General features: G+C 45.9%; 1 protein-coding gene across 4 annotated transcripts in view; it reads left to right on the plus strand.

Annotated features, from left to right (window-relative positions):
* The window catches only part of DSCAML1 (DS cell adhesion molecule like 1), a 235,030-nt gene that overhangs the window by 196,568 nt on the left and 24,699 nt on the right, over nt 1-13,763 (plus strand). For 3 of the 4 annotated variants that reach the window (XM_083163141.1, XM_083163142.1, XM_083163143.1), the window contains 7 exons: nt 162-434; nt 3,771-4,049; nt 6,316-6,435; nt 6,770-6,946; nt 10,699-10,898; nt 11,003-11,099; nt 11,193-11,321. In XM_083163141.1, the coding sequence (XP_083019267.1) occupies nt 162-434; nt 3,771-4,049; nt 6,316-6,435; nt 6,770-6,946; nt 10,699-10,898; nt 11,003-11,099; nt 11,193-11,321 (1,275 nt within the window). Of the gene's footprint in view, nt 1-161; nt 435-3,770; nt 4,050-6,315; nt 6,436-6,769; nt 6,947-10,698; nt 10,899-11,002; nt 11,100-11,192; nt 11,322-13,763 lie in introns of those variants that run through there. The other variant, XM_083163144.1, reaches the window with a different exon arrangement.

Consider the following 13,763-nt stretch of genomic DNA (forward strand, 5'->3'; position numbering starts at 1 on the left):
CTCTGTATAATGCTTTCTGTGTTGCTGTCTTTTACTGCTCTCTGGGGTGTTTTTTTTGTTTTTTCCCCCATAACTTGGCCATTTAAGGTCTTGCCCCTAACTGTGATGAGTCTTCTCGGTTTGTGTCCACCTAATGTACGTTCCTTGCACCCTCACTCCAGGACCTCCCAGTATCCGTGCCATGAAGAATCTGACAGCAGTCGCAGGAAGAGACAGCTTCATCCACTGCCGGGTCATTGGTTACCCCTACTATTTCATCAGCTGGTACAAAGATTCGCTGCTGTTGCCTGACAACCACAGGCAGGTGGTGTTTGAGAACGGGACGTTGATGCTGAGTGATGTTCAAAAGGGAATGGACGAAGGCGAATACCTGTGTAGTGTCCTCATCCAGCCCCAGCTGTCTATCAGCCAGAGCGTCCACATCACTGTCGAAGGTCAGCCGGTCCTGGAAAACAAGAACAATAAATAAATGCTGTATAATGATGTGTACAGAGGGACCTTTGTCACACACTCACCTACTGTACAGTATATTACCTGGTGTACAGGGATATTCTTTTTTTATTTCTGATATTGCGGACAAGATGTACCAGTGGTAGATCCACAGTGTCTAGGTCAACATGGGCAAAAGTTCAACACAAGCAAATGGTTGACATAGTTGACACATATAAAAGTTGACACATTTTGGGGGGATTTTTTTATGTTTTTAACTTTTTTCATACTTTTCCATACACATGGACTCTGATTGGGAATGGTAAATTGGGCCAACACATGGTAAGCCAACCGAGGAGACGAGACAGACTAATTGGGGGTCCGCCTGCTTAGGTGTCGACATTGACGCACAAAAAAACCCTGTGAAAACCTATGTCGCACTTTTCATGATACAACCTTTTGCTCATGTCGATCCTTTGTCACTGTCGACATTTTGGTGTCAACATAGACATTGCTGACCTAATATACCACACCTAGATGTACCAACCCATCAGCTCCTACGATATCCAATCAGCTTCTTCAAACACAGACTGTAGAATGGCAGTTAGATGCTGATTGGTTGGCACTTTCGGCCGGATTCAAGCCTGTTCGCTAGGCTGCGGGTAATTGATTTCTGTAACCTTCGCTCTGAAAATAAGGCCATGCTTACTTTTCTGATCGGCGAATTGGAGGCCGGGTGCTGACGTATGATGTCAGCACCCCAACACAAGCAGGCATCGCCGCGCCTGCGTTCTAAGGGAAACACCCAGTGTTTTTATGGGGGGCACCCTTAAAATGACAGCCATTCCCCTGCTCCAGCCTCCTTCCGGCCCACTTCCCTCCCCTCACAGTGCGAACGTCTTTGCGAGGGCCAAATGCACTGAGCTTCAAAAGTGATAAAGTGGAGAGTGATAAACAACCAGCCCATCAGCTCCTATCTGCCATTTTTCAAACACAGTCTGTGACATGGCAGGTAGGAGCTGATTGGCTGGCTGTTTATCACTCTACATTTTATCACTATTGAAGCTTAGTACATCTGGCCCAGAGTGTGTAAATCACTGAAGGCGTTCACACAGGGGTGCACATGCGCCGACCCCCCACAATCAAAATCGGGGCTGAATCGGCCCTTCATCGCACTCCACATCATCTTGCTCCAAAGTTTAATACGTCTCCCCATGAAAGTCAATTTCCTATCCTAACATCTATAATTAAATAGCCAATGCCAATCAGGTCCAAACTGTATCATACAAGTCGATGTTCTCTAAATTACATGAAATGCCATTGTTATTTATCTGTATAGACTGACATAAAAAAAAAAAAGCAACTTTTTGTTTAGCCAGCAAAACTACAATTGTGCTATAGTTTATAGGGCAAAGTGTTGTCTGGTAGGTGATTATAATAATGGTTGTCATTGTTATGTGCCGTCCTGTGTCGGGTTTACCCCTGCCGCCCCATACAACGCCTGGGTCTGCTGTGCAATGCTCTCGCTCTGTCCTCCACATCACAGCGGCTCCGCTGACTGCCCCTCCTCAACCCTGATCTGTTTCTCTGACAAGCCTCAGCACAGGGAATTGCTGTGTAAACACAGCGTATTAATGCCCTGCCCTTTACTCAGATCCCCAGCTCGCTGTTTTCCGTAGTGTTTGTTGGCTTTTAAAAAGCAATGCGTCTGTCGCGGTCTCCCAGATCTGCCGGAGACTTAAAAGCTTCTCCAGCGCATCAATTATTCAGGAGCACCCGGGGAGAGATTCTTCCTAATGAATAGAGCGGCGTGTGAGAGCTAGACTGAGATTGTGCATCGCTTCCGCTGTATGTCTGCACTGTTGCTCCTCTACCTATATGCAAGCATGCTGTTCTTGTGTCTCAGATAATAACTTCATCCTGGGATAATGCATGTACCGTCGTCATGCACATGCGACTTCTCCTATATAACAGTGCACAATCACCTACCTGCCTTATCTTATACTGTATATACACAAGACAGAATGTATCTTGCCTTACATTAGACTGTCTGTATTCACATACAACTCTATTGTGTCCAATAATCCATTGTCCATGCGGCTCTTTGTTAATTACAAAGAAAAAAAAGTTTAACAATCAACTTTTCTATCATTTCATCAAAATCCAAGTTATTTTGTTACTGTGGCTGTTGGCTCTGCACAGTTTTGGATATAATGCAGGGCTCCCAATTTTTAAATATAATCATATTGGGCTTGATGCAGATTTGAGCATAGAACTATGGGCGTGATTCTGATTGACTCAATGAGCCATGTAATGCCGCCCACACAAATGCCACTCTCCCCCCTACCGCCACGGCTGCAGAAGAAAACATTAGATGGTCGCCGACCGTCAAATGATTTCTCCTGCCTTCGCCGGGACAAAGGCAGGGCAGGCGGCTGACATCATGGTCCACCTGCGTACCCAATGGGAACGGCAAGTGTTTTTATGGGGATGCCCGGGACAAAGACAGGGCGGGCGGCTGACATCATGGCCCGCCTGCAAACCCAATGGGAACGCCCAGTGTTTTTATGGGGATGCCCGGGATGAAGGCAGGGCAGGCAGCTGGCTGACATCATGGCCCACCTGCGTACCCAATGGGAACGCCCAGTGTTTTTATGGGGATGCCCGGGATGAAGGCAGGGCAGGCAGCTGGCTGACATCATGGCCCACCTGCGTACCCAATGGGAACGCCCAGTGTTTTTATGGGGATGCCCATAAAACACTGGGCGTTCCCATGGCCCAGCACCGCAACCACCACCATCCCTACCCGCTGCGACAGGCCCAATGAGTAACTCGCCGCTGAATTCCGCAGTCGGGGTTTGCACATGTGCAGGAATGTGCATGGGCAAACCCCGACCATCGGCGCTGGGGCCTAATTCGGATCACTACATGTGATCCAAAATCGGGCTCTTAGCTTGCATGAGACTACCCCTGGTTTTGTCTTGCTGTGGGCATGGTCAGGGCTCCTGGAGCTGCAGGTCATTCCCCGCAGTGAGTAAAAGGGGACCTCTCAATCTTCCTGCCTCAGCGGGAAATTGTGGCCAGCGGTGATACTGGGGGGAAGCAGTTCCCGTGGCACTGGCCCCCAAAATGGGGGATGGCATGGACACTGCGAAAAGAGTGAACATCCCCTCGGCGTACAGGTGTACGTTCAGCTCCACCTCGCCCCAATATTCCTAAAGTAGGTCACTGCAGAAGGCTGGGGAAGGTTTTACTTGCGAACACGAACGCGCTGTATCCGCATGAACACATTATGTTACTACATATATATATATATAATCATGTCTTTCCTTCTCTCACAGTGCCCCCGCTTATTCAACCCTTTGAGTTCCCCCCTGCCTCCATCGGACAACTGCTGTATATCCCATGTGTGGTGTCCTCTGGAGACATGCCAATTCGTATCACTTGGCGTAAGGATGGGCAGGTCATAGTCTCCGGATCTGGCATCACCATTGAGACCAAGGAATTCATGAGCTCCCTGCAGATCTCCAGTGTATCTCTGAAGCATAATGGCAACTACACCTGCATCGCAAGTAATGCCGCAGCCACCGTGAGCCGGGAGCGGCAGCTGATAGTGCGAGGTAAGCGGAGGCAGCTGGAGTAACTACAAACCAGGGCTGAGGAAGCGAGGGGAGGGCAGGGGAAAAATAAGGATCATGGTATAGTATCTGACGTATAAGCCGGATAAAGTCTATCATGTATCAGAAACCGTAACCTCATAAATATTCTGCTTGACCTCGGTCAAGCGAAACACCGTTCTTACCTATGATAAAACTCCCTGTTGAAAGTCTTCTGTGCCAAATAGCTATCCTTAAAACCTGGCGTGTCTCTAACATCTTCAAGTCTGAGATGTTCCTAAAGCATTAATCCATAATTATAAAGCCTTTTTTTCTTTTTCTTTAACATTTATCTAGTTGCAGCATATTCCACCACGCTTTGCAGTTTGGATTATTAATAGTCCTTTTATATCATTTGTGGTTTAGGTCCAGCGGTTCGTTAACCTCAGTGAGAGCTGCCACACGTTTCTAGGCTGATTTACACTGAAATGTATGCAATGGGCCACGGGCCATTTTACCATGGGAAACTGAGAAATGCTTGCTAAGCAATATTTTAATCAAACGTTTCTCAAACCCAGTTTTCCCTCTTCAGCTATATAACATATTGTTATTAGAGTAATTAATGTTTCACTTTAATGAGCCATTAAAGTTAGTAAAAATGTAATAAAAATCCTATGGGCTTCCTCCGGCAGTCAGCAAATGTGAGTGTACAGCGAGAGTTACTTCAAGTGGAGGTGTCAGGGAGGGAGGAAGTAACATAGATGGTAGCGTAACACCATTCCGGGGCATGCAAGTGAGCTGGTGTACATGGGGTGCTAGTTCAGAGTCGCATCTTAATAGTGTTGCCGCTTCTTCAGTTCCGCCACCTGGAAGGAAGGCATTGATATATTGGAATTCCATTTCCTTAATATTTATGGTTTTGGCAAATTGGAAAATAGTGTAGATGTGTGTGTGTGAACCCTCTTCCTAATTCTTATGCTTGGCGGTACAAACAGCACTGTACCTGTATAATAAAATCAGTTCACAATACAGTCTGTTGGTCATGTGGTAACAAGAAGCTGATTGGTGGTTTATTTCTGCCAGCCAATAGGCATCTCTGGCCCAGGAGCTACATCAAACTAGGTGAAGCGATTGCGGATGTTGGCAAAACATTAGGCTTTGTATGCGGCTAGTTACTATCATGCAGATGTTATTAAATAATCAGTAATTACGGTTTCTGTCTCTATATTAAGGGGTATAGAATGGTAAGAGAAGGTATGGTAAGTCTTTAGGAGATGAGCCAGGCCTCTCACACAAAGCCAAAGGGGATAGTTGAAACAAAATGTTTGCTATAGTGAGAAGCTAAACTTAAAAAAAAAACTCATTACAGCAGCAAAACTTCTGAGTGCCAGCTTCTGAAGGGTTAAAGGGCCCTGTGGATTTAAGGAGTTTTTAATGTGCGGTGGTAATGTAAGCATGAATATGTGATGAGCTTTTGATTCAGTGCTGCATGTTGATATAATCATGAATATATAATTAGCAGAGACACATACTAATAAATATTCATTGGGCTTGTTGCCGGGAACAAATACCACAGGACAGCGAGCAGGGGAAGGTAGGATGGGGTACAGGACATTTTACACCTACGGAACCTCTCGCAGGAGCCTAGCAAGCAGGAGTAGTTCTCTGTATATAATATATGGTGCAATGGATCTGTACAGGCTGGGGATGAGAAGCAATGCTGTACATGATCTTGGAAGTGATGTGCAGCATTCAGCATGATGGTAAAACTGTTATGTTAATGACATGCAGTGCACTGCATGATTATGGTAATGACATGCAGTGCCCTGTATGATCCTGGGAATGGGGTGAGATGCATTGCTGTCCTTCTGGTACGATGCATTGCGCTGCTTGATTACTGCGATTGAAGTGCAGATGTTTTGCTTCGTTGTGGTAAAAAGTGCAGTGCTCTGCATGATGCTGGGAATCAAATCCAGTTCTCTGCATGATCGTGTTCAGTGTGGTGCAATGCTCTGCATGTTCCTGGGAAAGACATGCAGTCATCTGTATAATTGTTTACTTTTGCATAATACAGTATGTATTGCCTATAACGCTCTACAAGCTCTAGAAAGTTCTGCAATTGCCATACCAGATCCTATGAGGGAAACCAGTGTGACCCTTTCATGATGCTTTCAAAGACAAATGCTCTGCACCTCGACTGCTCCGCAGTAATGACATGCATTATAAACGCCCGCCTGTTGTCATATGATCTGCAGTGAATGAGATGCTTATATATTCCGGCTTGTCCCAGTTCCCCCCAGATTTGTTGTTCAGCCAAACAACCAGGACGGAATTTACGGCAAAGCTGGGGTCTTGAATTGTTCGGTCGATGGGTACCCACCTCCAAAAGTGGTTTGGAAACATGCCAAAGGTGAGTGCAGTGATGTAGCAGCCTTGCCCCCGTTACACTCTACGCCACTACTGTTCCACATAGACAGTTACAGCACCAGCAGAGCCAGGCTCTGCATAGACACTGATACGCCATTTCATGCGTCAATGACAACCTGCCAGTTCTACACACTGACATATTAATATCAGACAGATGCAGTATCATCCTCCCCATTGTAAGTACTGCAGCATGACGGATAAGAGCTCATCTCTGTCACGCATCATTAAATGTAGGCCCCACACAGGCAGCAGCAGCAGCACCTGTGCCAGCGTCTCTTTTCTGCCTATTAAGCATCTTTTCATCTGTCCTTCCTTAGGGAGCGGGAATCCACAACAGTACCATCCTGTGCCACTCACCGGCCGCATCCAGATCCTGCCCAACAGCTCACTGCTAATACGCCATGTACTGGAGGAGGACATCGGGTATTACCTCTGCCAGGCCAGTAACGGAGTGGGCACAGATATCAGCAAGTCCATGTTCCTCACTGTGAAAAGTAGGTTGTGGCCATAGTTACCATGCCTGATGTAAAGCGTTTAAAGGGTTAATTAACATTTCTTCAGGATGGGTTAGAATCACGTTATCATAGGTGATACTGATTAAATACATTATCACCGATGTAGGTTTTGTGTGTATATATATATCCCTGATGCTAACCTTATCTGAATGACAGTAGATCAACCAGGACATATTGTCTTATACAGGATAATGCAGGGGCTCTCAAACTCGGGCCTCAGGACCCCACACAGTTCACGATTTCCAGGTCTCCCAACAGGTGCACAGGTGCCTTCATTACTCACTGACACATTTTAAAAGATCCACAGGTGGAGCTAATTATTTCACTTGTGATTCTGCGAGCAGTGTGTGGGGTCCTGAGGACCGACTTTGAGAACCTGTGGTATAATGCATTCTGAATATATATTACTGCCCAAATACTGAACCTGAGATCTGTGGCGGGAATGAAGCTCTGATATTACCTCTATATGCTCTGACCCAGCATCCAGCCTACATAATATACACTTATCCTGTAATGGTCTCAGATCTGCACTTCATGCCAGCATCTCATATTGGGCCTGATTCAGGTGTGGTTGTAGGTGCTATTGCTGCAGCTTGCATGGAGACAGCACCGGCAGCATTAATATGGTAATGTCGCAGGAGGCGTAAACCTCCCTCTGCATTGCTGACCTGTAACGGATCATCTGAGACACCATCGGAGGATCATCGTCTTCTCACAATGATGGCAAAACGCTTCCGTTTTTGGGAAATGGAGGCCTTCGCCACCCCCTCCTTATCCCCAAATAGCAGCAAACTATCATTCAATGACCGTCTTTTCCAATCTAGGCACTTTGGGCATCAAATAATGAATTCAGTCCTGGAAATAGGCTATTACAACACTGGGGCAATTGAGATGTTGGCAGATATGCCCACAGATTGTACAACGTTTTGTGCACTGGTCTTAGAACAAGTGGTACTGAAGTAGGCCCCAAGTGCGGAGGAGCTTGATAAATGAATGGTTTTTGGACAGAATTATTTTTGTTACTTTAGCTTTTTTTATTATTTTTTTAATCATCGTGGCACTGGACAAATTTTACAGTGGCCAGAAATCGCAGAAAAGTGCTCGCTGTCCCATAGGGTAGTGCGCAATCTTCAGCGAATTTGGGCTGAAACTAACCTGCGTAAGGTGCGAGATCAGGTGCCGTCAATTAAATGCCTTGACGACGGTACCTCGCACCCTTCGCAAATAATAGCATTGACCCCAATATGCCTGCAAGACTGCATTACAATCAGCACAATGCCACCAACTGATTCACAGCAGTAATGGGACACATAATAAAGGGGTATACATACTAAGCCATGCAGAGAGGGAACGTAGATGGTGATAAAGTACCAGCCAGTCAGCTCCTAACTGCCATATTACAGGCTGCATTTGAAAAATTACATTTAGGAGTTGGTTGGCTGCTACTTGATCCCTGTCTACGTTATCTCTACTGCTAAGTAAATAGACCCCAAAGTTACTTTGTGCTTAGTTTTGGGCTATCTGGCCCAGGGACTACAGACTAATGCTGCTCATACCTCCAGAGGCAATACAATATGGTTGTTGTATAGCTGAGAGACGTGTCTTGGTCGACAGTCACAACTTCCATCACTAAAAATGGTCGACATACCCTAGGTCAACATTGACAGAAGGTCTACACAAGCTTTAGGTCCACATGGACACCGTATAAGTGTACGGTGTCCCCTCGCATGGCTCGCAGCGCTCGGTACACTATAATACTCTCACTCTATGCCCACATAGATAGTAAATTATGAAGAACCACGACCTTATTCATGTTGACATGTCCATCTTAAGCTTGTGTCAGTGTCGACTTAGGGTATGTCGATCATTCCTAGGTGCCGACCTAGTCACTTTCAACCATTAGTGGGGCAGATGTATTAAGCCTGGAGAAGAGATAAACTGGAGATAAGGTAAAAGGAGATAAAGCACCGGCCAATTAACTCCCAACTGTCATTTTCAAAAACTGTTCATTGGCTTTATCTCCAGTTTATCTCTTCTCCAGACTTAATACATGTCCCTATGTTTGGAAAATGACAGGTAGGAGTTGATCGGCTGGTGCGTTATCTCCTTCTACTTTATTTCCACTGTATCTCTTCACCAGGCTGAATACATCTGCCCCAATGGGATGCAGTCAAAATCCCGACGGCCAAAATCCCGACAGGGTCAAAATCCTGACAGGGTCAAAATTCTTACAGGGTCAAAATCCTAACAGGGTCAAAATCCAGAATGGGTCAAAATACTGACAAGGACAAAATCCAGACAAGGACAAAATCCCGACATTTAAAATCCCGACATATAGAATGTACAGGTGGAAAAGTCAACATGACTTTTGGTCGACAGGTCACGAGGTCGACATGGGTTTTTTCACAGTTTTTTTGACCCGACATATGCCGACAGTCGGTATTTCATGCCCTACCATCCACTAGGGCGTGGTGGGAGAATAAAATAATATGCTGAGCGCAGCGAGGCACCGTGCCCGAAGCATAGCGAGCGAAGCAAGGGGCTGTGGTTCACTTCCAACTGTGTCCATGTCGACGGTGTCGACATTCGGGTCAAAAAAACACTGAAAAAACACATCGACCTTGCGGCCTGTACATTCTATATGTCGGTATTTTGACTTTGTCGGGATTTTAAATGTCGGGATTTCGTCCATGTCGGGATTTTAAATGTCGGGATTTTGTCCTTGTCAGTATTTTGACCCATTCGGGATTTTTTCCTTGTTAGTATTTTGACCCATTCGGGATTTTGTCCTTGTCTGTATTTTGACCCATTCGGGATTTTATTATGTGTTTTACCATTCACTGTACAGTATGTGGTACACTGCCCCTTCTATAGCTAACTATGCCCTGGAGGCATCGCCATAGAAATTAGACATTACTTAGCATTAAATGCAATGGGACTTGTGTTCTATGTCACATACTAGGATACAGTGTGCTACAGTTGCTGGGTGATTCGGTCAGAGGGCTGTGTTCATACTGTGTGAAGGACCTCAGTCTGTGTCCCGGGCAGGACGCAGTGTTGGTTTGACTTCTTACATCTTTGTCTTCACCTTTCCATTCTCTACACCCATCCTTCTCCTTCACGTCTCGTCTTCTCTTTCTATTCTGCCTTCCCTCACTCCACCCTTCCCTTCCTTTTCTCTCTCTCTCTCTCTTCCACAGCTCTCTCCCCCACCCTACCCTTCCTCTTCTTCTCCCCCTCTCTTCGGCCATACAACAAATTGAAATGATGTGGAGCGTGTCTCTCTGCCACTTCACTGGAGACGGCTTTACAAGCGCAGCGAGAGATAGCTCCGCTGCCCGCGGCCTCCGTCTGCTTCTGCAGCGCGACCTGAGCCTGTAATATCACTGAAGGGAGGGGGGCAGTGCCCCCAGGTGGAGAGAACCCAGAATACTTACATTACAAGATCATGTACTTCTGATGTGCAGAGCAGTATATGCAGCTACTGTGCAGAGCTGTATGCAGAGGAATTCAAATGAGAGATTCTATTTATTGTCAAGGGCCTGTGTAGGATGTGTTGTGTGTTTCTCTGCAGAGCATTGTGTTCTTTATAGAACAAAGTGTTCAGCACACACCCTGCCAAATTCTCTGTGCACAGTATTCGAGCCTGCTTACCCATCAGAAGCCAATCTGTTTCTGCATTGGCATTTTGCCTAATCCTTCTGTGTGTGTTTTTCTTCTTTCCCCCTTAGTTCCCGCAACCATCACCTCTCACCCCAACACAACCATTGCAATCAAAGGTCAAACTAAAGGTTTAAACTGCACGGCACGTGGAGAGCGTCCTATTATTATCCGATGGGAAAAGGGAGATACAGTAATAGATCCAGACAGGAACCTGCGTTATCTGATTGCCACCAAAGACAGCGGAGATGAGGTTATCTCAACTTTGACGGTGAGAATGGAGCCCACTCAGGGGTGAATTAAAAGTCAAAGTAATTGCATTATTCAGTAATAACGGCGACAGATCTTGTTTTTACTCTACATTTGTATTCATAGCTAAAGCCTGCCGAGCGCGGAGACTCTGTATTTTTTTCCTGCCATGCCATCAATTCCTACGGAGAGGACAGGGGTCTCATTCAACTCACGGTGCAAGGTAGAGACACGGTTCCATGCCCCCTAAGATACTCTGACTTTGTGGTGGGGAGACTGTTCTTTCATTGACCTCTTGGCTTTTTCCATCCTACAGAACCCCCAGACCCACCTGAGCTGGAGATCAGGGAAGTAAAAGCCCGCAGCATGAATCTACGGTGGACGCAGCGATTTGATGGGAACAGCATCATAACTGCCTTTGATATTGAATATAAGAACAAGACAGGTGAGAATCACAGGTGTAATCAGAGTTCCGTTGTCTTCACCGCTTCTCCACACAGATCCGCTGGCAGCTATCATAAAATATAAGAAAAAGAGTACATGTAAACCTTTACATAGCAGACGCAGTTGGGTTACACCAGTAACTTGAAGAATGGAGCCTGTTAGTCCTTTAGGAACCATTCACATCATTAATGTTCTTGTGAAAGGCCTCAAGAGTGTTACTGGGTCATAGAAAATGTGTGGGTGGTCTTTCTCCTAAATGTTAGCGTTCTCCGCATGAATGTCTCGTCTTGAATGTAGACATAAATTCATGGGTATAACTTAGTGCTTAGAGATTTGTCAGCAGGGGTGGCCAAACCTGTCAAGATCTACCAACAGTTCATGTATCCCTTGTGGATCTATAGTAGGAATGAATGCAGCTAGGTGGTCTGGGGAATGTGACAGTTAGTAATAACTACAGCTGTGCACCAGCTAGGTGATCTGGGGAATGTGACAGTTAGTAATGGCTACAGCTGTAGTGTGCTCCAGCTAGGTGGTCCGGGGAATGTGACAGTTAGTAATGGCTACAGCTGTGCACCAGCTAGGTGGTCTGGGAAATGTGACAGTTAGTAATGGTTACAGCTGTGCACCAGCTAGGTGGTCTGGGGAATGTGACAGTTAGTAATGGCTACAGCTGTAGTGTGCATCAGCTAGGTGGTCCGGGGAATGTGACAGTTAGTAATGGCTACAGCTGTGCACCAGCTAGGTGGTCTGAGGAATGTGACAGTTAGTAATGACTATAGCTGTGCACAGCTAGGGGATCTGGAAAACGTGGACCGTTGGTAAATCTCGAGGACCGGTTTGGCCACCCCTGCCCTTACGCATACTTCCCATTTATTGGCTGGTGGTAATTATCATTTGGAATGGTAGCAATCAACTCCCAACTGTCAATTTTTGAACACAGCTGATTGGCTTCCTTCCACTTTATAACCGCTTTGTCACTTCACCAGGCTTAATATATCTGCCCTGATTAAGCCTCTAACTGTCATTTTCAAAAACAGCCTGTTAATGGCAGGATCCAATTGGTTAGTACTGTATCTCTCTCAAGATGTGGTGCAAGACGAAAAGCTGAAAATGCAGTCATTTCCGCTACTTAGACATCACTGTCCTCAGTCCCGTAGGTGACTCTACCAATCTACACAGTGCATTACTGTCAGGCTGTTAATCCCTCACTGCCTGCTCAGTGAGAGAAACAAGTCCACCGATTCTTACCGGATGTGGCCAGCCACCGCAGAGGCTTGGCCAACCATTATAGAGGCCAAAACTTGTAGACAGTACCAATACTAATGCACCCAGTCCCTTAGATATAGTAGTTCAAATGGGTTGGGTGCAGGATGACACCTGCTAGGTAAGTATTATATCCCTCTTCTGCAACCCTCTAACCCTCACCCTCCCTACCTGCAGCCTAAACATAACATTACTCCCTCTACAGCCTAACCCTCCCGTAGCCAGCCCTATACTGTCTACATCTAATACCTACCCCACGGCCTATTGCATACCAGCTCCGTCATACATACGTTCAGGATGCAGGTAGTCAGGATCCCAGCATTGGCATTGTGAGTGGCGTTGGTGTTCCAGTGCCAGTCTTCTGACCAGTGTCGGGATTCTGGCGGTGGGATTAACTGTCGGCATCCAGAACGCATCCTATTTAAGAGTAAATGCACAGATATATCATTTGCAGTATTCAGTTTAGTAATAGTGTATGCAGGCTTTGAGAGACAGGTATATAGACGTGCAGACAGACAGATAGGGGGCTTTAATTGCTGTCTAAAATAAAATATTCCACGTACTGTACAATACTTTACTGTGAGATTTCTCACAGATCTTTCCTTATAAAACTCTAACGAGTATTGTGTACTTATTTTCTAGAACGATTCTCATCAATTATTTATGTATTTCTCTTATACAGAGATTTTCACCAATTAATGAATAGAAACGGTTTACCGTGGGGAGGAAAGGCTTCTGCTGAATACAAATGGAATTCTTGTCATTTTAAAAGTCAATACACTTAAAATAGTGGCTTTGGCTCCAGATTCAGTAAAGCAAAAACACAAATAATTTTGTGTCTAGAACAAACCACGTTGCAATGCAACTGGAGGAAACACATAAACTGTATATTGGGGGTCATTCAGATTCACTCGCTATATAGCAAGTTCAACCCCGTCCCGATGTTTTAGGGACTGTGCATTCCTTATTATGCACATGTGCGAATGGCTTCAGCAACTTGCATAGCCTTCACAAGCATCGGGGCGGGCTGGGGGCGGACTGTGGCGGGAATCGCTGGGCATTCCCATGGGTACGCAGGTGGGCCAATGGCTGTAGGGGAGCAGGCGGCTGACGCCACATGACGTCAGCCGCCTGTCCCGTCTTTGCCCACTGACTTCTATTTGGGAAGGCAGGAGAAATC

Source organism: Crinia signifera, chromosome 19, assembly GCF_055691185.1.
Source record: "Crinia signifera chromosome 19, ASM5569118v1, whole genome shotgun sequence".
In the NCBI taxonomy this organism is placed as follows: domain Eukaryota; kingdom Metazoa; phylum Chordata; class Amphibia; order Anura; family Myobatrachidae; genus Crinia; species Crinia signifera.